Raw genomic sequence first — 21,220 nt, 5'->3', positions numbered from 1 at the left:
GAACGTTACGTTACAACGTCCCGGACTGTAGCCAGTGAGGTACTTATGTACAGTGAGATGCACAAGTATTGCTATGTAAATTGTCCATGACTGTTTTCAGCAGCTTCTTTGGTGTTTTTTGTTTCAATTCTTGAGCAAAAAGGATGGAACAAAATCTATCACAATTAAATAGCACCTTTCTGTAGAAACTCACAGCCACTTAGAAATACTTTCTAAACCCCTGACTTATATCCCTTGCTTACTAACTACCAACTAGGAAATACATAAAATAATGCATTTCGTGCTTACCATGTTGCTATTCTGATGACGCAGAAGGACCGCATTGCCGTACAGTAGTGTCCTGTGCCCAGAACCGGTACCTTTGCCCTAGAAAACAGAAAGAACTTGTTTCAAGCGAAAGTTTGACCAAAGTTAAACGTTTTACTACCATTTTTTTTCGTTTGTGTTCGAAATAATCATAGCGACAATACATGCTGTAGTGAATGAAATAGATGAGGTGAAAAATACATAATACCTCAGATATAATTCCTAAATATTTAAAATTGTTTTTAAAGTATTGTCGAATGAAACCATTCATAAGTAAAATTTGTTGTTATGTAACTTTAAACCGTGATATTTTAAACTGTTTTTTTAACTACATATAAAATGCAAAACTGTATGTTATTTCTTAAGGTGCCCGCCATTCTTCTTTGTCTATATCCAGTATTTTGGCTTCTAGAAAATGTGAAAGAAACGACACACTGTGATAGGTTGGGTTCGTTATTTCTACTAGAATTATCGGCTTCAATCTCTACTTTCCACCTGCGTACGCCATCTAGTACTAACATACTGAACTAGACAAATATAAATTATCCCTTTAAAAAATGACTGTAGCTTTCGAATACTGTAGAAAGTATGAAACATGTTACCATGAACCTTTGAAATCTACTTTGCTAAGATTATCATGTGTGGGTGTCTATCTATTTCTATGTCATACACTGGCGTAAGTAAAGGGGACTGAGAGGCCTAGAGTCTCCTCCGAAATTTTGATAAAATCAACATTCTCAAATAAAAGCACAAACCAGTGGTAAAACAACCCTTAAAATGGTTCCCGATTGCAAATTTTAGAGTGTGGAAAGTTCAATATATTTAAAATATTCATATCTTATCGTGTATGCCGTCCCTCCAAAAAAGCACCTTTGTACTATCCACCTTTACAATTCCAGCCCCTCCAGAATAAAAATCCTGCGGACGCCAGTGTTCTCATATATATTATACTGAAATAATTTTAACTTGTATAAGTTATTATAACGAGTGAGTCTTGTCTCAATCTGATAATAAAAATAATTTGTTTATTTATTTACTCCTCACTAAAATGTCTTTCTGCTTGTGAACATCTACATGGAAACATGTAACAATTCTTGTAAAATAACTCACATTACAGTTATGGGAAAAGGTCCTTGCGATTTCATTTGCGTTCCTTCTTCACATAAGAGGATTTCCGAACATTCATACAAGCCACGCATCGTAACCTGAACGTTCGACAAACTCTTCAGTTTCGCGTAGGGCAAATTCGTAAGGTACATATGGATTCGCCGTTTGAAAACAGTGCAAGAACTTTTATCGCTGACTGTACCACCAAACTAAAAAGCTCCTCTAAGCTGCAGGCGGGCTCCTTAAAAATAACTCCTGACACCAAATTCGAAAATATAATTTACATTCCCGATTCATGCAAGGTATACATTGTCTCCTTTAGAAGTGTATTACTATATCCGAGACAGAAATCCCGATATTCACATGCACATTCATTTTCAGGGCAGGCAACTACTAGTGCATTTAATGTTGTGCCTTGATCGGAGGAGGTGAAACACCAACGTTATCTGTGATGTTATAATGTAAAGGAGTTTCTTTCACTGTCTTACATCTACAACGATATCGATACATTTACATTCTTATGGTGATAGAAAAAAAGCTACGATAAAGGTGAGATGTGCAATTAAAATAACAGGCAACATTCAAATTAAAAGTAAATATGATTAATAGCTTTGGCAAATACACATATTATGAATGTTATCACTAGTTTAGGGTTTGTATTCATGTGTGGGTGTTGATGAACTTCGTATACAGTGCGTTTGTTGCTTTAAAATATTGTTTTGTTTTTTCATGTAAGGGAAAGGTATATGGAGTTCTAATGGTGCATTGGCAGTTTCAAACAAGTGACTGTGAATTTTAGGTATTAATTTGTTTTAGCATGTACATGGAGTTTATGCATTTGCATCGCTTTTCAGCCTCTTTTGACTAATCGCAGCGATGAGGATGAATAAGGATTATATAAAATTGATAAACGTACATTCACAAAGAAAAACTCCTGGACTCGAATCTGGAACCTTTGATGGTCAGATCGTGAGTCGATCACAAGAGCAATAAAAATATTAGTTGAGGTGTTCTCCAGTGAGTTGTTCGTGTCTCAAATATGGATATGGACGGAAGTTTTAGATATTTATTTTTCGTGGTCGAATACCGAGATGGCGTGGTAAACACCAGTCTCTGGTCGTCTTCATCCTATAGACACAGAATGTGTCAAGAAGGGTCCAAATACGTGAAAATTGCACCCAAAGTTTCCTTGGTAGGTAAAGTGTGGGAAAATTTATTGAAAAGAATATCATAAATCTTCTCGTGAACATGTTTTCAAGTGACTCCAGAGCAGAATTTAAAGCTATTTTACTTCAATTATTTCTATTAATTACGATTTTGTTTGCGCCATTACTTGAAGAGCGTAGGCTAATGCATTTTAGTAAATGGCCACATCAAAATTATATAATTAGATTGAATATATGATTGTGTACAGAATAATTGTTCCAGAAGGATTCCATTCACGCTATTTACCGATCTCGAAGTAATTCAATTGGAAGGAATAAGTTAATTGATTTCTACAGTACAAATTTTGTCATAGTGCAAATACTTTACGTTTAACATTAGCTATATTAGTCTTCAATACAAGTGACTTCAATGTCGTAGAAAAGTGTATTCAGGAACTGGGAACTTAGTTGCACTCAAAAATTTGTACATTAGATGCCATGTCTTCAATGGATTAAGTACAATGCACAAAATGGACACCTATCTTGACCACATATAACATGTATTTCTTTGTACAGTGGAATCAACAAGTATTGCTCGGTAAATTGTCCACGACTATTTTCGTTAATTATTCTCTTGCATCCTACACGTTTATAAGTACTGGATTTTTACGTATGCTGATGCAGAGACTGTCAGCAGTTTGTTTGGAGTTTTGTTTCAACTCCCAAACCTCTCATTGCATAAAACAAAAAGAATGAATATGGTTGTGGACAATTTGCTTGACAATACTTATGAATCCCACTGTACAATCAGGCTTTGAAAAGCCTAATATATGGCATTTTGGTATTGAAATTATCTGAGAAAAGGATTCAAATTCTGCCTGATTACAGCCAACAAAAGTTATTGCTACGTACATCGACTTTACAAAGTTTCAAATGCTCCTAGTAACTACGTAACGGTTCTCAAGTCTTCCTTCGATTCATACATTTATTATAAAAACTGCAGTAAAATCTAAACAAAATGTTGAAAGCTTTTAATGAGAATGCATTTTAAAAATAAATTTAACTACTCAAATTTATATGCATAATCTGTATGTTGAATGGAAGTATGCCATTTGTTTGAAGAGAGTACGTATGTGTGTATTTAGACACTTTGTAAATTGCGAATTTATTGTAATGCATTATAGTTTCTACTGCCGGTGGGTTGAATTAATTACATTTTTTGTAAACAATTCCTTGTGCTTTGTTATATACATATATATGTACATTATATATGTTATATACATTAGACAAAGAGAACTAATTTTCTTCTGTAATAGATTGAGAACCGTCTTATTTTAGTATTCTTTTATGATGCTTAAACATATTGAACATAAAATAACATATTGAAAGCTTGTTGTTAGTGGAAAGTTTATAGTGTGAGCCAAGATACGAAATAAATAATTGTAAATAGAATATAGATGAAAGAGAAATGTTAAAAGGTACCACCTATATTATTTCTTTGTCGGAGCTGTACTTACTAGCGAATCCTTTTCCTGGAACAAAGATATAAAACAATGGAATTAGGTAGAAAAACATAGAATATGAACAATGCATGCAACTGTTGAAGATGGTGTTATAAACAATAAAAAGTATCGTTGAATTATTATTACACGAAAATAAATTGTTGATTAAACATTTGTTAGTAATGTGGTCCAAGAAGAGCATAAATATTTTAAAAAGTAGAATAAATTAATGTAGCCCTGCAGTAGTTTTGAGTCGTGTCTTTCATCACTTCTCTTGAGTTGTTACAATTAGAATTAATGATTATCATATTATTGATGAAAGCAAAGCAATGGAAGAATAGTGTGATGATAGATTGTAGTGTGTTAATAATGAAACCTTTGAAACACTGAACTTGGTTTTGCAAGGAGAATTTTTTCTATGTTTTTTGTGTTCTCATAATAGTTATATGTCAAGAAAATACACTACAATTAATCTTACAACATCAAATATTTTCACTCTTGCATTCTTTAAAGTGTATGACAATTATTGTCTCATTACAAAGGACATTATTACTACTTAACCTATTGATATTTCTGCCCTCTACAATAGTATTTTTACAAAAAATTTAATAATGGAATATCTGTAGGCCTACCATACAATCTACCATCGTAAATCTGAAAAACAAAGTACTATTATTGAAGTATATGTCCTCTTTAAGAGCTTACTTACATAACAAACACGTCCTCAAAGCACGCATTTCATAGATTCTATATTCAACTAGATCTTCCAAATTATTACTGAGTAAACTACTATAACTCTGTATTTCCTAATACATGTAGCGACAATTGCCTTGGTAATGTTCTTGAATCAAATATTGACACAATCAAAAGTGAATTGTGGATTCATCTCGTATAAACTCATTTTGCAATATTTGAAAGGAATATTGTCTTTAGTAACTGCAGACCCAAGGAAAACTTTTTTTTAGTGGAACAGTCATCAAAGGTGCATAATGTTTTTCAACATTCTTGTTGGCGGAGTAGCTTTGTCAGGTACTTTCTAAATTCCCTTCAACAATAGCTGCAGCAGACATTCTTTTCATATGATTTCTTTTTGCCTTTTAAAATTTAATAATAAGTTTAGGAAAATACGCTTGAAGAATTTATTTTTAAATAACAACATAAAATGAGAATTACTAAAACATAAGTTGTGTAAGAAGTAGAAGAGTGCAGAATGTACACGGTTTCAGGAAGGAAAAATTGCAAAGTATTATTTGTCAAATTTGTCAGCGCTTCTAGCGAGAACCCAATTTCTAAAGGTCACACAACAAACAAGCTCTTGCTCATTCACTGTACACAAAATAATATTGGATACTTGATTTATCGTTTAGCATTACAACACTTTGGATTCAATGTACACTTTTTATTTCTCGTATAACGTTACAACATTTTGCATTTAATATACGCTTTTCTATAAAATTATATGAAAGATTATGACAATCAATTTAAGATCTGAGATATACCTAGTGATTAATTTACCCAGCTAAAAGAAAAAAATATTTGGAGGGTTTTTTTCGGTTGTCATACAACGACATCATTGCGTCTTACATGTCCGCAACGGTACAAGACAGATAAACGTCTTGCACCACGTTGAGGCCTTCTGATAGTAAAGTCCCAGAGTCAATTGTTTTAACATATAAGAAAAAAGCTCGCAGATTTCATCTGAGGCAATTAAGTTTCACAAAATGTTGACAGAATGAACTGGGGAAAATCAGGTTTTACAAAGTGTTGACAGAACGAACTGTAGAAAAATGAACTTTCTATTACTTACAGTTTCGGAGCCTGCTGCAGTGACGAGTTCCTGCAGGGCCCTCACTGACAGGGCCTGCTCGATCACGAAGACACATTGGGACAGATCCGGTGGAACATTCTGTAACACACAAATAAAAGCAGTTTGTTAGAAGGCTGAGCTCGTGAGATTTCATTAAAATTTTATTTTAATGCGATACGAGAAAGGTATGAACATGAATATACGAGAGGGAATATTGGAGCTATTCCTACAGGACGAGATGCCTAAACGGACACCTCATTTTCAGCAACAGTACTGGAGAGCTGCTTTCTGAAATGATAGTTTTTTGGACACGTAACTCAAGTCATATAGCAATTACAATGTTGTTAAGTTTTCAGACAAATTAACATGTAATTGGTCATTTAATCGCCTCAATAGCTGAGCGTATTGAGTGCTAGATTCAGGATCTAGTCCTGGGTGTTGCTTCATCAATTTCATCTAAGCATCATTTATCATCGTCGTCGCGATTAACTTAAAGAAGCAAAAAGGCGACGTAAGAAAAATTAAAAAATATCAATAGTAATTGGTCATTTGTATAAATGTAGAGAATACAAATCAGGCAATTTTATGTAGAAGTGGGAAGGAAAAAAGAAATCTGAGCAAAAAAATCACCATTAAAGTGAATAACTTACAAATTGTTAAAATAAGCGAAACTAAAGCCAACGAAGATAGAAAAATATTTCGAATACTTCATTCTTTCCTTCAGGGGAAGGGAGGCAACATTTACCTACTTATCACTCTGTGACTTATATGACACACCGTTCCGTAATGGTGACATAACCTTTATGAAAAACCGCATGGAAATCCAATATTGTAATGGAGCTTCCTCGCTAAACTGTTATGCGATCAATGTCCAGCGTACGACTTGATGACTCTCCGTGCTCCCCAAAGAGCCATCTCCTCGCTTGAGAGCCCATTAGGGGGGCGCATCCTACATGCGGGCGGGGGGGGGGGCGGCTTGTTTGTTTCCTTCGACATAAATAGTTTCTCCCCGAAGCAAGCCGCTCGAAGAGAAAATTTAACTTGCAAACCAAATCATGCGGGAACTCATAAAGGAAGTCTGAGGCCTGTTGAGTGACGAGGTAAAAATAGGACACAGATAAGCCAATGGATGTAAGTATTTTCCCGGGCGTCGCAGGTGGAGGGAACAGAGGGAATGTGCCCCTTGAATAATTCAGAAATATCATGTGAAAACAAATGAGATGCTATCACACACTTTCTAAGGGCAACCTTTTTGAAAACACCCAAATGTCAACATCCCTTCCACGTATACATCCTGGACTGTACTTTACAGGCTAGAGAGGCTCTGGCGTCTGGACGTACACCCAGTATAATCATCTGTAGATCTCGTGTTGTCTTGTCCATATATGTTTGTGAAGAGTTTACAGGATTCTTGTTGGGAAACCTAATGGTAAGAGGCCAGTAGGAAGGCCAAGACGAAGATGGAGAGATAACATTGAGATGGAATTAAAGGAAATCGGTAGAGATGGAAAAGAGTATATAGATCTTGCTCAGGATAGGGACGGATGGAAGGCCTGGGTTGCTGCAGCCATGAACCTTCGGGTTTAAGAAGACTAGAGAGTTAGTTATGTTTGTGATTGTTCCTTCACCCATCTCACCTTATCACCATCATCCCCATCTTTGCGATTAGCTAAAAGTGGCAGAATAACGAAGTAAAATAAACCAAATCAATCAATCCATCAAAGTTACTGCACTCTTAAAAAATTAAGGGAGTACATTTCACATTTCTTTGGATACTTTGATGCCAAGAGAATTTATTTCAGCAGCGAAACGGTATGGTTTCCTATTGACAAGCTCTTTTAACAAACAGTTTAGTTGTACTGAAAAAAAAATGTATTTGTCAGTGTGAGTGTGTGTGTATGACAGAGACAATAAAAAAAACTAGAAACCATCAACTTAAGAGACAGGAGCGTTTCTCTATCCTGTCATCATCTTCATCATCATCATTGCACAACACACTACGACGCCAGGGGTACCGCGTTCGAATCCCGACCTGGGTATGGATGTTGTTTGTGAATATCCCTTCATCAATTTCATATCATCACTCATCTTCATCGTCGCGATGAGCCAAAAGTGGAAAAAATGCGACACCAAATAGCAAAAATCGAATAAAAAATCTTCATCATCAATCTTTCGTGTGGTTAAAAAAAATTGTTGTTTCGATTAAATTGGGACGCCTAGTGGCCTTGAATCATTAGTCGTAAAACTAAAATTTCCAAATATTGCTACAGGCTTTTGGAGCCTGCCTCTCTCCACAAACAACCCATTCATTTACGCACGTACAAAATCGAAATTCTTGCAAAACCTGAAAAATCGTCAATGTTATATTCGTATGATTTTATAGGTTCACATTAAAACATGTTATTGTTCAGGGGCACCCATAGCTTCCCTTGGGTACGGGCTGCTGTAAACACATTTGAGCGTAGAGACCATGAGAAAATTATGTAGAGAAACGAATGTCTGCTCGTCGTTCATGATCCACGCGGATAAAAAAAACGTTGCAAGCTTCTCTTGGCAACGCAGGTAACCAGCGGGTTCACAGCATTGATTGCGTTCCCATGGAGTTCCACCTCGGCGCCCTGGATTCGAATTAATGCTGCGGTTGGAGTTGTGAGTGGGAGCAGATTTTCCAGTCTGCGGTAGACGACTATCTATTCTCAATCCACTATAAGAATGAAGTTAATGTAAACAAAACCACATTACTTCTGCTGAGAAATAATTCATTTCCTATTTGTTGATTCCTGTGTTACTTTGCTCATGAGTATATTGGTCGTAGCTTTCCCGCATCCGTTGAGTGACGTGGTCTTAACTAACTAACTAACTCTCTAGCATTCTTAAACCCAAAGGTTCATGGCTGCAGCAACACAGGCCTTCCATCTTTCAATATCTTGAGCAAGATCTATATACTCTTTTCCATCCCTACTAATTTCCTTTAGGTCCATCTCAACGTTGTCCCTCCATTTTCGTCTTGGCCTTCATACAGGTCTCTTACCATCAGGTTTACCAACAAGAATCCTGTAAACTCCTCTTTCCTCTCCCATTCGTGACACATGGCCTGCCCACCTAAGTCTTCTTGCTTTAATTATTCTAATAATATCTGGACATGAATACAAATTATGTACTTCTAAATTATGTAACCTTCTCCACTCACCTGTCTCCTCATCCCTTTTAGGTCCAAAGATTTTCCTAAGGATCTTATTTTCAAATACTCTCAATTTATGTTCCTCTTTCAATGTAAGGGACCAAGTTTCACATCCATATAATACTACAGGCAAAATTACGGTTTTGTATATTTTAACTTTTAGTTTCTTAGATATTAAACGAGAAGACAAAAGTTTATGAAGAGAGAAGTAACATGCATTTCCTGAATTAAGCCTACTTTTTTATTTCCTCTTTAATATAATTTTCATTTTTTAATATTACTCCTAAGTATTTGAATTTGGAAACTGGTTTAAACGAGTTGTTATCACGTGGATTATATACCTGCGCGTAAGATTCCTGCCCAGCTTCCATTAACCAATAGGATTTCTCACAAGTCATATATATTTATTTACACTGACTTCACTCTTACAGCAGACAGGCAGTAGACATTTCTTGCGGTCATGGCTTTTTCCCGAACCGTCTTCAGGTGAACTTTTTCCTTTTGGGGTCCTAGATTTCCGCGGTAGCCGCTGTTTGCACACTATTATTGTTACTCTTATTTTGTTGGTATGACTTTCTCCAGAATCAGACTATGTGATTTAAGGGTGACAATACACATACATCCTCAAGCGTTAAATTAAGTTCTGTATGTGAAGTCAGGCAATGTGTATGTTTTGCCGAGAAAGAGCGATCACAAACCCTCGTCACAACGATAGGCTGAAGTCGGAAATTATAACTGTTCGATCAGTACGGCTCAAGGACAGAATTATCAAGGTTTGTCATTATATGTCACTATTTTACAATCATATGCTGATTGTTTATCATTCAATTTGTTCAACACATTTCAGTACTGGGAAAGATATCCATTTCTTCTGCACGTGAAGAAAACTGCTTTGGAATATCCAAGCAGTCTCCAGATGGCATAAGAACAAAATTCCTTCAGAGATACAGTAAGTTTTTTGAGAATCTTAATTATCAACAACTAACAGAAAATGATTTTCTGATAAAATACAAGGATACCTAGATGAGGCTGACTCCACCCTTCAGGTCCATTGTGTATGTATTTCGTAATCTTTGAAAGTATGAATAGCGTAACTTTTTCCATTTTTGATTTATATAGTACAATACTCCTTTCAGTTCATAAATTATGTAACTTCCAACGCCAACTAAAAGCAGAAGTACACGACGTTGCACAGGATCCAGCCAAGTTGATATCAAAAGCCATAGATATATATATACAGGGTGTTTCAGAGCGACCCAGACACTACTTTTTTCTCGAGAATGGGAGATCGTATCAAGTTGAAACAAAAAAAATGCACCACTAAGCTGGGCCCAAAGAATCCATAGAAAGTATTTGCAACAGCCCGAAAGCCACCCTTTTTGGTTTTAGTGGAGGGCACATGCCCCGTTCGTGCGATTTTCAAATGGGAAGGGTATGTTTGGAATGCAGATTCGGAAAGGCGGGGAAAAAATACGATTGTGATATGAAACATTTGTCTGTACCACCTACCGTTTTCCGTGTAGAAAATGGTTTTGCAAAAATAGGAAGGTGAGCCAAATCGAGTATACCGAGCTTAACAATTAAGATAAGTGCAGCATCATAACATAACTGTATATATGTACAGTAGGAGGATAACAAACAAACAAACTGCACATTAGAGAAATTAAATATAAAAAAGGACGCAGTAGAAAATAAACATTTCGTATAATTTGCTATACCATTCCACACAATCTACAACAAAGCCATTTGCGTTCTACTAATTCAGGCTGGCTAATCTAGGACGTTGAAAAAATTCAAATATAATTCCCGGTTTTCAAGACGAACTATACAAATATTCAAGGGTACAAGCAGATGTTTTCTCTATTTCAGCCTTGCGTATTACCTCCTCTCATCGCCCACTAGTGTTGCCCACGAGACGAGACTTTAGCCTGTCTCGTCTCGTGGAAATGCTGTGAAATGCTGTCTGGTCTCGAAAATATTCGTTTGTCTCGGGACACATGATCAATCTCGTCTCGTCTCGAATTTTTAAAAGCCTGTCCCGTCTCGTCCCGTGGGCAACACTATCGCCCACGTACACACAGTCACACACACAAATATATTAGATGTATAAAGGGTCTGTGCGATTCCAATTTATCTAAAAATTTTAATTCAATTCAATTAAACGGTACATATATTTAAAATATTTAATTTAAGGTGCGGATTCTACATTTGCCATTTCACATACTCAGACTCGAAATACATCTACAAACACAAGTCACAAATATTATGGGATATACTAATTAATCTACGAAAAATTGTTAATTGTATAAGAATTTCAAACTCAAATTTACCTATCACCTTCAAGTTATCTTGCAATAATATTCAGTCTGTGAGATAGATTGTTCTATACAAAGGAGACTAACAAAGTAATGGAATTGAGAGAATTCTGTTTTATTTTCCACGCAGCTTTCTTTTCTTTTCCTTCCTCGGTAAAAAAACGTGAATAACCTGCCTCAGGGCATTAATAAATATGTATAAATTCAATGGGATTTGAATTAATAATATTTGCAATTTTTCACGTCTACGGAGAAAAATCCTCCTAGAATTCACGCATAATTCCCGGAGGCAATAATTCACGCATAATTCCCAGAATTCAAGGAATTCCCGATGAGTAGCTACTCTGTAATTTCTTGCTGGACATTATTTTCCGTTAGTTGCCTCTACTAATAGTGAATATGAAAATATTTGTGCGTGAGGCCAACCGTTTCCAAGTAATCTAGTATGAAAAGCTATCCTTTGCCGCCATTTTCCAAGATGGAAGACTTTTCACAAAGATATGAATAGAGAAAATTAAGATTTTGGCACATTCGTGTTGCAATTATTTCCACGTGAAATGGCTTATTTCATCTACTATAATTTAGGTCTGATGTAAACATGGTGCTTGTTGCCGTGAATACGTCACCGAAGGTTACGGATTCGAGTCTTCGGTGCTCCTTTAAGTCTCTTCACATCAATTTTACCAAATGATCGTCCATCATCGTCGCGATTAGGCCAAAGCGGCGTAAAATAAGAAAGGTGACTTCTTCCGTATGCACTACCGTAACAAATAGCCTAAGCGCTGATGCACCCATTGAAATTTGAAGGATGAAAATGTCGGAAACCGCAGGGGTGCGGTACCCTTTGAGCACGCCGTGAGAACAGCTCCAACTTGCATTTCGACAACGCACGGGCCCAACTGGAGCGAAAGTATCGACGGAAGTAACGAGACACGCAGGAAGTTTCGCATAGATGCGTGCATCGGAGTGCGCGTGCGTAGTGACACTGCGGTCATCTGTTAGCGGCGACTGCAGGTGAGGGAGGTTGCACCCGGCCTTGCACTGCCGAAGCAGCCCCTTCTTGCGACACGAGAAGCGATCGTGCAGGATGGAAGTTCGTGTGGAGGCTTAGAAAACCTTTGCAAGGTCACTCTTCCTGCCCCCCTACTTCAACCATCACTCCATTCATACTGTATTGTGGCAGGCAAAATGGAAACTATTGAACTTAAACAATAGGACACATTTCAATAATTTCCTGCTACCTATAGAAGTCACTGTATTTTTATTTTAGTTACTTCACATCGCGTTTCTACCTTACTAAATTAATCGTGAATGTAATGGTTCATCTTAAAATTTGTTTAAAATCCACTTCATGCTCAGATAGGCTAATCCGAACTTGATCTACAGTTCGAAAGACTGACTTCATCGGCATTCGAACCCAGGTACCCTTGATTACAAGGCGACGACGTTAGAACTGGGACTCTCAAGTAGGGAAGGAAGGTTCTGATATTCTTCTACTTGCATTGTTATTGCGTTCATCATAAAAACTCACGTGCGTCCCCTTGGATAAGGAAAAATTGCCTACTTCCTCTTCCTCCCACCCTTCTATTTGTAATTCTTTTGTCTCTTTCCTTCCTTGTATCCATCCAGCTTTCGAGCTAATCTTACTTTTAGTACCTATTTGATAGCGTTTACTTTATTTCTTCTTGACAATTTCCTTTTCTATATTTTCTCTCCCATTTTCTGTCAGTTTATTCTTTATTTTCCTCTCTATCGATCTTATGTTATTCCTCTTCCTTCTTTCATTCTGTTTTCGTCATTCCTTTCGTACTTCTATTTTATTTCTTTCATTCTCTCTCACTTTTCAATTTCATTCTTTATTTATCTCATTTTGAATTCTCTAGTTATTTCTCTCTCGCTTCTCTATTTCTTTCTCGCCCTATTTTTTCTCTCACGATTCCCCATTTCTCTTTCTCTGTCTCTGCGTGTATGTTGTCTTGTTTCTTTTTTATTTGTTTCGCACTCATATTTCTGTTCTCTTTCCTTCTGTCTCTCTGTGACTTCATTAATTGTCTTCTTTTCCTCATTCTCTACCGGTGCTTTCTTCTCTTTTTTTCCATCTCCTTTAAAACACTTTTCTCATGGTGATATGTAAACATGATGCAATGTAAATCTAACTTCTCCACTAACTTAAGAACTACTCAAAATATTGTGGTATGTTCATAAATGATTTTGCATGTAGTTACACACACACATATACATATATATATCAGGCCCCATAGATCTCAATTTTTAAAATAGCATGGCCTTGCATTGTCATAAAAAAATCTCAAAATAAATCATGCTCAAGGTTCTCTATTCTGAATGTTCAGATGCTACGAAAAGGTGGCGGCACATAGTGGTTCGGACCCCACTTAAAACTGTAGGTCCAGTTCTCATTAGCTTTTTTGTGCATAAAGTGGACTTAAAACAAAAATTCAAACTATACATGAACATATATTTATATAACCTACGTAATTTACTGCCATCTGTATTAGTTTCTTGAAAATACATCAACAAATTGAAGTACTGTTATCCGAACAACAAAATTCACAGATGATTCTTATCTTAACATGCGTTCTATCTATTGATCGTAAAGCTTCAGTCGAAGAGCAGTAGCAAAGGTTTCCTCCAATTGCTGCTCGCGGTCACGTTTCAAGAAGGGGGGAAAGGGAAGCGAATCCACCCAGGCTACCTTCATTTTACAGATATTGTGTAGTTTCCGCTTCCATTCCTACAAAGAGCCAAAGAGCATTCAACTACATGCACTGAAAGTATCTGCGGGCATAAATAGTTTTTTCTTCGAGTTTGGTTTTAAGTCCACGTTATGCACAGAAAGGCTAATCGGGACTGGGCCTACAGTTTAGAGTGGAATTGGAACCACTATGTGCCTTCACCGGGTATAGAACGCGGTACCCATTAATTACAAGACGGCGGCGGCGGTTTCGACTAGGCCAAAATATAAATCCACATTCGATTTCTATGAAATAGTCTTAGTACTGATTATGGTTATTGTATTTCCGTTAACTAACTAACTAACTCTCTAGCCTTCTTAAACCCGAAGGTTCATGGCTGCAGCAACACAGGCCTTCCATCTTTCCCTATCTTGAGCAAGTTCTATATACTCTTTTCCATCCCTACCGATTTCCCTTAGGTCCATCTCAACGTTGTCCCTCCATCTTCGTCTTGGTCTTCCTACAGGTCTCTTACCATCAGGTTTCCCGTTGTATTTCCGTTAGCATACCTTATTGTTGTCACATTTTTGAAGTTATTTCAAGAAATATATGATTAATAAAAGTGAAATATTAAAGTGTCTACATGTTCCAACTTGGAATACATAATTCACATGTGTGGATCCATTAGGTGATAATGAACAGGCGTTGGTGGACGAGAAATGATGTCCTCTGCAGGTACGCAGGGACATGCTCAAAAAACAAATTCGAGATGGCTTTTGGCACGTGCTTGTGGAGTCATCTCGATGGATGAGCACGTCAAGTGGCGGACTCTCAACCTCACCAAAGAAAGGTTTCAGTTTCGAATCGTGACCTTATGTATGTCCCTTCATCAGTTTCACTAATCATTCGTCATCATCGTCAGCCAAAAGTGACAGAAAGGCAAAAGGATGTTAAACGCCTATGTCTCCTTCTGTCACTCCCTTGGTTTACGCTATAATTCAATCGTGTTGGATGAATTGGCTAATCTGGTGTTAATATTAATTAGTATATCTTCTTATTACCTTATTGGATTTTATAATCTCCCTATTTTATTATAAATAACTTACTGCAACATAAGATTGTTTTAAGGTGTTGGTGTATATTTGCAGCAGTATAATTTTATTATTTAACTATTAGCTTTTATTCCGTACTGTTTGTTGTAGTTTTGTTAAAATAAATATATAAAATTGAACACTGATTTCAGAAAATTATCGTAATTTCTTTCAACTGAACATACATTTTGTTGTTATCGTTTGCTTGCATTTTGTCCCACAACCTTAGTCTATTTGTACTTTGTATCTACAAGTGAAGCAGGATATAGAAATAGTAATCTTGTAGAATGAAGTGTGCCTGTCACGGTCGTAAAGAATTTAAAGGGTTCTTTTATCGCTTCTCCAGCTGTTAACAGTATCCCTTGGTTCGTGTCAGTCGGGGGGGGGGGGGGGGTTGCAGGAGAATCTATTCAAGGTCATTGTTGCTGCAACAATTACTCATTCTCCCTGCACGTAAGCCAAAGGAAAGAAGGATTTCACCTGACGATTCCTCCAACATTTTTATGATTTAATGTAGTTTATTGGCGTGAATGTCTTTGTTTCAAAGAAGGGAAAGGGATTGCCAAGGTAAGTGACACCTAGCTCAATCGATTGTTCCGAGTATCGATAGCATCTCGAAATGCCTGCGCTCGCAAAACGATCCCAGATATGCACGAAGTTTTAATCGCCGCCTGGCCCACAACTTCCGGTGGCGTGATTGTCCCCAGAAACCTGCTCTTTCCCGGGTGAATAGAAGCAATCCCCTGGGCCGCAATGAGGTGAGTTTGCATGAAACGTGGAGCAGGCGAGATTGGAGCATTTATCACATCGTTCTGCGCGAGAAAGCGATTCGTCACAGGCGAAAGGATTGACCTTCAACTGTTATGGACAACGCGCTTCGACTCTCACTCACGACCCCTTTCACTTAGTACACCCCGGACTGCATTTTGCAGACTAGCGAGGCTCTGGCGTCCGGATTCGCTGCCAGGATAATTCTCTGTGAGACTTGTGTCGTTGCGATTGTCCTTTCATCAATTTCATCTTCTCACCATTCATCATCATCTTCGAGATTAGCCAAAACTGCCAAAAAAGCTTGAAGTAAAACAAATCACATCAATCAAGGCATGGACATTTGCTTTTGAGTTTTATGTAAGGAATCTTCAGAGCTTGGTCACTATTGAGGTTAAGTTCATTTCTTTTCGTTCTCGTAAGAACAAGAAGACCTGCTCCAGTGCACGTTCCCGAAAAGAAAGAGTTTTGCTAAAGTTTGTTGCAAGTATATATTATGCTGATAGGCTAATCTGAACTAAATTTGCAGTTTACACCCTCTTTAAACCACGTAGTCAACCTTTGACCACGAGAATCACCTTCCATTTCGTAGCTTGTCACGTATTCACTCACGCCCGTTCACGTTATGAGTCCGCAATTCTCTGGTAGTGGCGCTAGCAGACCCATCTTGTGGTAGAATGTAGAACTATGTCCGACCGTTAAGCAAAACAAAGTTCGCTTGACATGTTATTTGCAACGATGCAGTGTTGCCAGTCCGATTCATTTCCGAATGACCCAAGTATGATTTCATTTTTATTATTTAGCGTCGCTTTTCTTCCGCTATTGGCTAATCGCGAAGATGAGGATGAATGATGACATGATGCCAGGAAATCTGTGTCACGAAGGTCGGCTTGCATTAGTTATCAATTGTATTTTTACGATGAAAGTTGCATTCAATGATTCATTTCATTTGGTTTATTTAGCTTCTCTGCCACTGAGGATGAGTGATGATATGATGAAATTGATGAAGCGGCACTCACAAATAACTCCCATACCCAGTGATTTCAAACCGAGATCACTTGCGTCGTGGCGAACTGCGATAATCACTTCACCCCGGAGATTGGCTAAAGATGCAATTTATTTAAGTCATGATATAATGTTATAGATCGATGAGAAATCAATACACAACATCCACCTTTATCGTTCCCGATATCAGGACAGGGGTACCAGATGTTCCGATCTCTAAGCGAGAGCATATATTCACCACGAGTAAGCCATCGAAAGAACGCGGAGCTCCCTCTAAAATAATCAGAGCTTCTGGCTGATGGATTGGACTCTCACGCTCCGATTTCCCCCCGGATCAGAGGCTTCGGATGAAATATTTCCGCAGCTGCACCAACGAGCGGCTGCCATGGAAAAGGCAAACAGAGGAATCGACGCAGACGTCGGGAAGGACCAAATCGAAGAAGTGGTTCGCAAATCCAGGGGATAGGTGCCAGAAAATATATATGTATTCATAATTATTTACATTTATCAGGAATTCTTGGGGTTTGTCACATTTACAAGACAAGCCTTCCAAGTTGCCTTTCAAGACTTTAAATATATTTTGCTACAATGCATTATTTTTGTATATTCATTCGAACAGAATGCATTTCCATGTTTTTCAAAAGTCAAAATTTAATGTGCTACAATGCATTAGTTTGTATATTCATTCGAACAGAATGCATTTCCATGTTTTTCAAAAGTTAAAATTTAATGTGCTACAATGCATTATTTTTGTATAATCATTCCGACATCGGAGTGATTAGCAGAGATACCAGGTTGGAGCCACAGACAGCATGGGTGTTCTGTGTGTCTCCCTTCATCAATTTCATCATATCATGTCATCCCTCATCCTCATCGTCACGATTATCCAAAAGTGGCAGAAAAACGAAGTAAAATAAACCAAATCTATCAATCATTCGCACACACTGCATTTCGAGTATGTTTAATGGCGATACAATGCATTACTTTTGGATGCCTATCATTCTGGCACAATATATTTCCACCCTTTTTTCACGAGTTAAGGTAAGAGCAAGTTATACTAATATGGGTAAGATAAATTTTTGCCAGATGAGAATAGGTTTTGATTTGATATGGTAGGGAGGTTAAAGTGTGTTTCCATCGATGGGGTATTTCCGTTACATCTTTTGGTTACCCCAGGCGAATTCTGTGATTGTACCTTTAACGAAGGAAACCTACAGTTCCTTCTTTTCTTTCCATCGTACTTCCTCTCACGTCCCCGTCGCGGTTAACCTAACGTTAATGAAGTCAACCGGACAATGTAACAAAATGTCGCTGGTGTAGGAGCCAAACTCAGAACAAATGGAGACACATTTTTTTTACTAGCAGTGAACCTTGAGAGCGAGGTTGTTTTCATTCGAACTGAGGAGAAGAAACGAAGAGTGTCTTTCGCACCCAGGCAGGCGTCCTTTCGAGGCCTATTTTTAGGCGTCCGAATCTCTCCCGCTTCTGAAGTCCTTCTCGCTTTGCCAGGAGGCACGAGCCTAGAGGAGACGTTGCTCAAAGGACTCCCCCAACCAAAGCCCGAAGCCAGGACCCCGGGGATTGTGAGTCACAAGGTTTCCTTCTGAGGAGTTCCAGTGAAATATTCCTAGAAAGTAATTTGGGGGGGAAAAATACAGTAAAACTTGTACAGAGCGGTATCTGAATAAGATGGTTAAAGGGGAGCTCTTTCACAAGATTTGCCTAAAGAGAAATTTTCCTAATAAACTAAATAAATATTGTTCCCGAGAATTATGTTTGTGTACATACAAAAACAGTAAGTAAAATCAACTTCGAATTCCGGCCCAATTTTGTAGATTTGATTTGATTTTTGTTATTTAGCGTCGCTTTATTTGCCACTTTTGGCTAATCGTGACGATGAGGATGAAAGATGACTGATGACATGATTAAGTTAATGAAGGGACAATCACAATGAACACCCATGTCAAGGTCGGGATTCGAACCCGGGACTCCTGACATCGCAGCGCTCTGTGATAACCACAATTTTATAGAATATCCCTTTTAAAGCAGCAGGGAAGGAATAGGATTTAGATATACAAAATGAACTCCACCTCCATAAACATTAAAGTTATTCTATTTTGCCTTCAAAATTTATCTTTTGATCCAAAGGCTTTGAGCAGTTCCTCTATAACTTCCACATTATGACAATTTCAAGACTAAAGTCCCTCTCTCTCCCCACATGATATCCATAACAATATCTGGCTCATATTCTTCAGTATATTTACTAAGCTTGAATTCTGCTTCGAGTGTGTTAGCACTAAGGACATACATATGTCGTTTTGGACGGAAACATGTGCGAGATGCAACACTGTAATGTTTATTTCTCGAGTTTTTAAAGATGCCAGGTATATTCCGCACCACATTTTAGTCATGAAATTATGCGAAAGCAAGTGCAAAATGTGAAACAAACTCCTAAAAAATGAATTTAGAGCTGTCCGCAGTCTGAAGTATTCTGTGAGGTATACAAAATCCCAGAGAATGTTATTTCTGTGGCAATGTGTATGATTAAAATTACCTTCCCTAAACGAAAACGAACCTGATAACTCCAATAACTGCATACATGAATCGAAAAAAATATATAAGGAGCATTCCATTTTCAAGGGTGGGACACGCGGACTACATTTTTGATATGATAGTAACTATTCTACTGATAGTTAAGCAACATTTCTCTTACCATTTCTGTGCAATGAAATATGAATTAACACTGTTGATTAAACATAACTACCCTTAAAATACCTTCCCAGATTTTTAGCTACAAATGAATAATTGTGTGTCACGGGTGGAGCAGATGAAACACTGCCTCTTTACTAATAACAAATTAATTTTAATTTCTGTGAATTGTCAAATGATGAAAAAAGAGAAGGCAATTTACCTTTGAATATTCGAGTGGAGTTGAGGGGGTAATGTAACAGTTAAAGGAGAAATGAATTGTTTCCTGGTGTCATGGGAGGGACACAATAGAAAACACGCGTAAATCAAAAGTTAAAATAAACGAATAATGTGTCAAATATTATTTACTTTCTAAGTTAATTATGTTAATTATGGGTTGGCCGCGGTGGCTCAGTCGGTAACGCGTCTGACTACCATGCTAAAGGTCCCGGGTTCGATCCCCGGCCGGTTCAAATCCGGGAACTTTTCTAACGATGAAAGCGGTCCCGGCGCCCACCCAGCGTCGAATAACATGGGTACCTGGGGGAAACCCTGGCGGTCAGGGGCGTGATGTTGATCACATCACCCCCACTCACGACCGGATCAAGAAAGTGTGGGGCGTTACCCCCACACCCCCTATACGCCTTCATGGCGTGGTGCTAAGCACAGGGGAGCACTTTACCTTTTTCACTTTTAAGTTAATTATGTATAATACTTAATTTTTATTGAAAAGACAACTTCAGATTTTCCACTCACATGATGGAATAAACTTACAGCATTTCAGTTAATTTTAAAAATTGAGGTTCAGTTCAGAGGCACCTTTACATGGAATGCCCTATACCAGCATTCATATATAATACGCGTATTAATGTGGTAAAACGCTATGCCTCAACATGCTTAAGTAAAAATTATTTAGGTTAATTAAATTCCTTAGGAATGTCGACATATGCATATTGGCAGGAGTAAGTAAAAGTATAGGTATTGGTATCACCTTAACTCTATAAATAAAGAATTCGGATCTATTTTCTCATTGGAAAAGACAAAACTATTCTTTCCAGCACTGTATTTGCAGAAAATTATCCAGAAATTTTTCTAGAAGAATATGAATGTGCTATTACAATTACAATCACCATTATAACACTAAAATCTCATTTTATATGCGCTTTTGGGCGAAGAATATGCTCAGTTTTGTACAAATTTGGATCTTTATTCACCGCAGATATGTGTCTACTTATCTGAAATTTAGTCCCAGTTCTCTCATCGCCCTGGGGGAAATTCTGAGTTTAATATTTCTATTGCCTATCCGCCAATACATGACACTACTCAATGAAGACACAAAATCATATTTTTTTTTTCCATTTTTTTACGGGGTGACGTAAACCGTTTCGTTGTAAGCAAAGTTTGGATGGCATGTGAATCGGTTGGCTGCTTCTCCTTGGCATAATTCTTTATTTGACTTTTCTTACATAAATATAAACATACTTATGCAAGACCTATTGATCTGTAAGGATCGTACGTCATAGTCTTCTTCTAAGTTTTTAGGAAAGCACGCAAATATTGGAGCTGTTCTTTCAACCGACAGAGGGGAGAGTTATGTAACGTGTCTGAGGCG

At 37.6% G+C, this 21,220-nt stretch overlaps 1 protein-coding gene across 1 annotated transcript in view; it reads right to left on the bottom strand.

The window, feature by feature from the left end:
- Positions 1–21,220, bottom strand: part of RyR (Ryanodine receptor) — a 283,432-nt gene that overhangs the window by 205,389 nt on the left and 56,823 nt on the right. Inside the window, exons 3-5 of the mRNA XM_083112077.1 lie at positions 5,868–5,966; positions 4,076–4,090; positions 289–366 (exon numbers count right to left, since the gene is read on the bottom strand). Of these exons, the coding sequence (XP_082968203.1) occupies positions 289–366; positions 4,076–4,090; positions 5,868–5,966 (192 nt within the window). The remainder of the gene's footprint in view (positions 1–288; positions 367–4,075; positions 4,091–5,867; positions 5,967–21,220) is intronic.

The sequence above is a fragment of the Lepisma saccharinum genome, chromosome 25, assembly GCF_977018435.1.
Source record: "Lepisma saccharinum chromosome 25, izLepSacc3.1, whole genome shotgun sequence".
In the NCBI taxonomy this organism is placed as follows: Eukaryota; Metazoa; Arthropoda; class Insecta; order Zygentoma; family Lepismatidae; genus Lepisma; species Lepisma saccharinum.
This window is presented reverse-complemented; position numbering and strand designations above follow the sequence as displayed.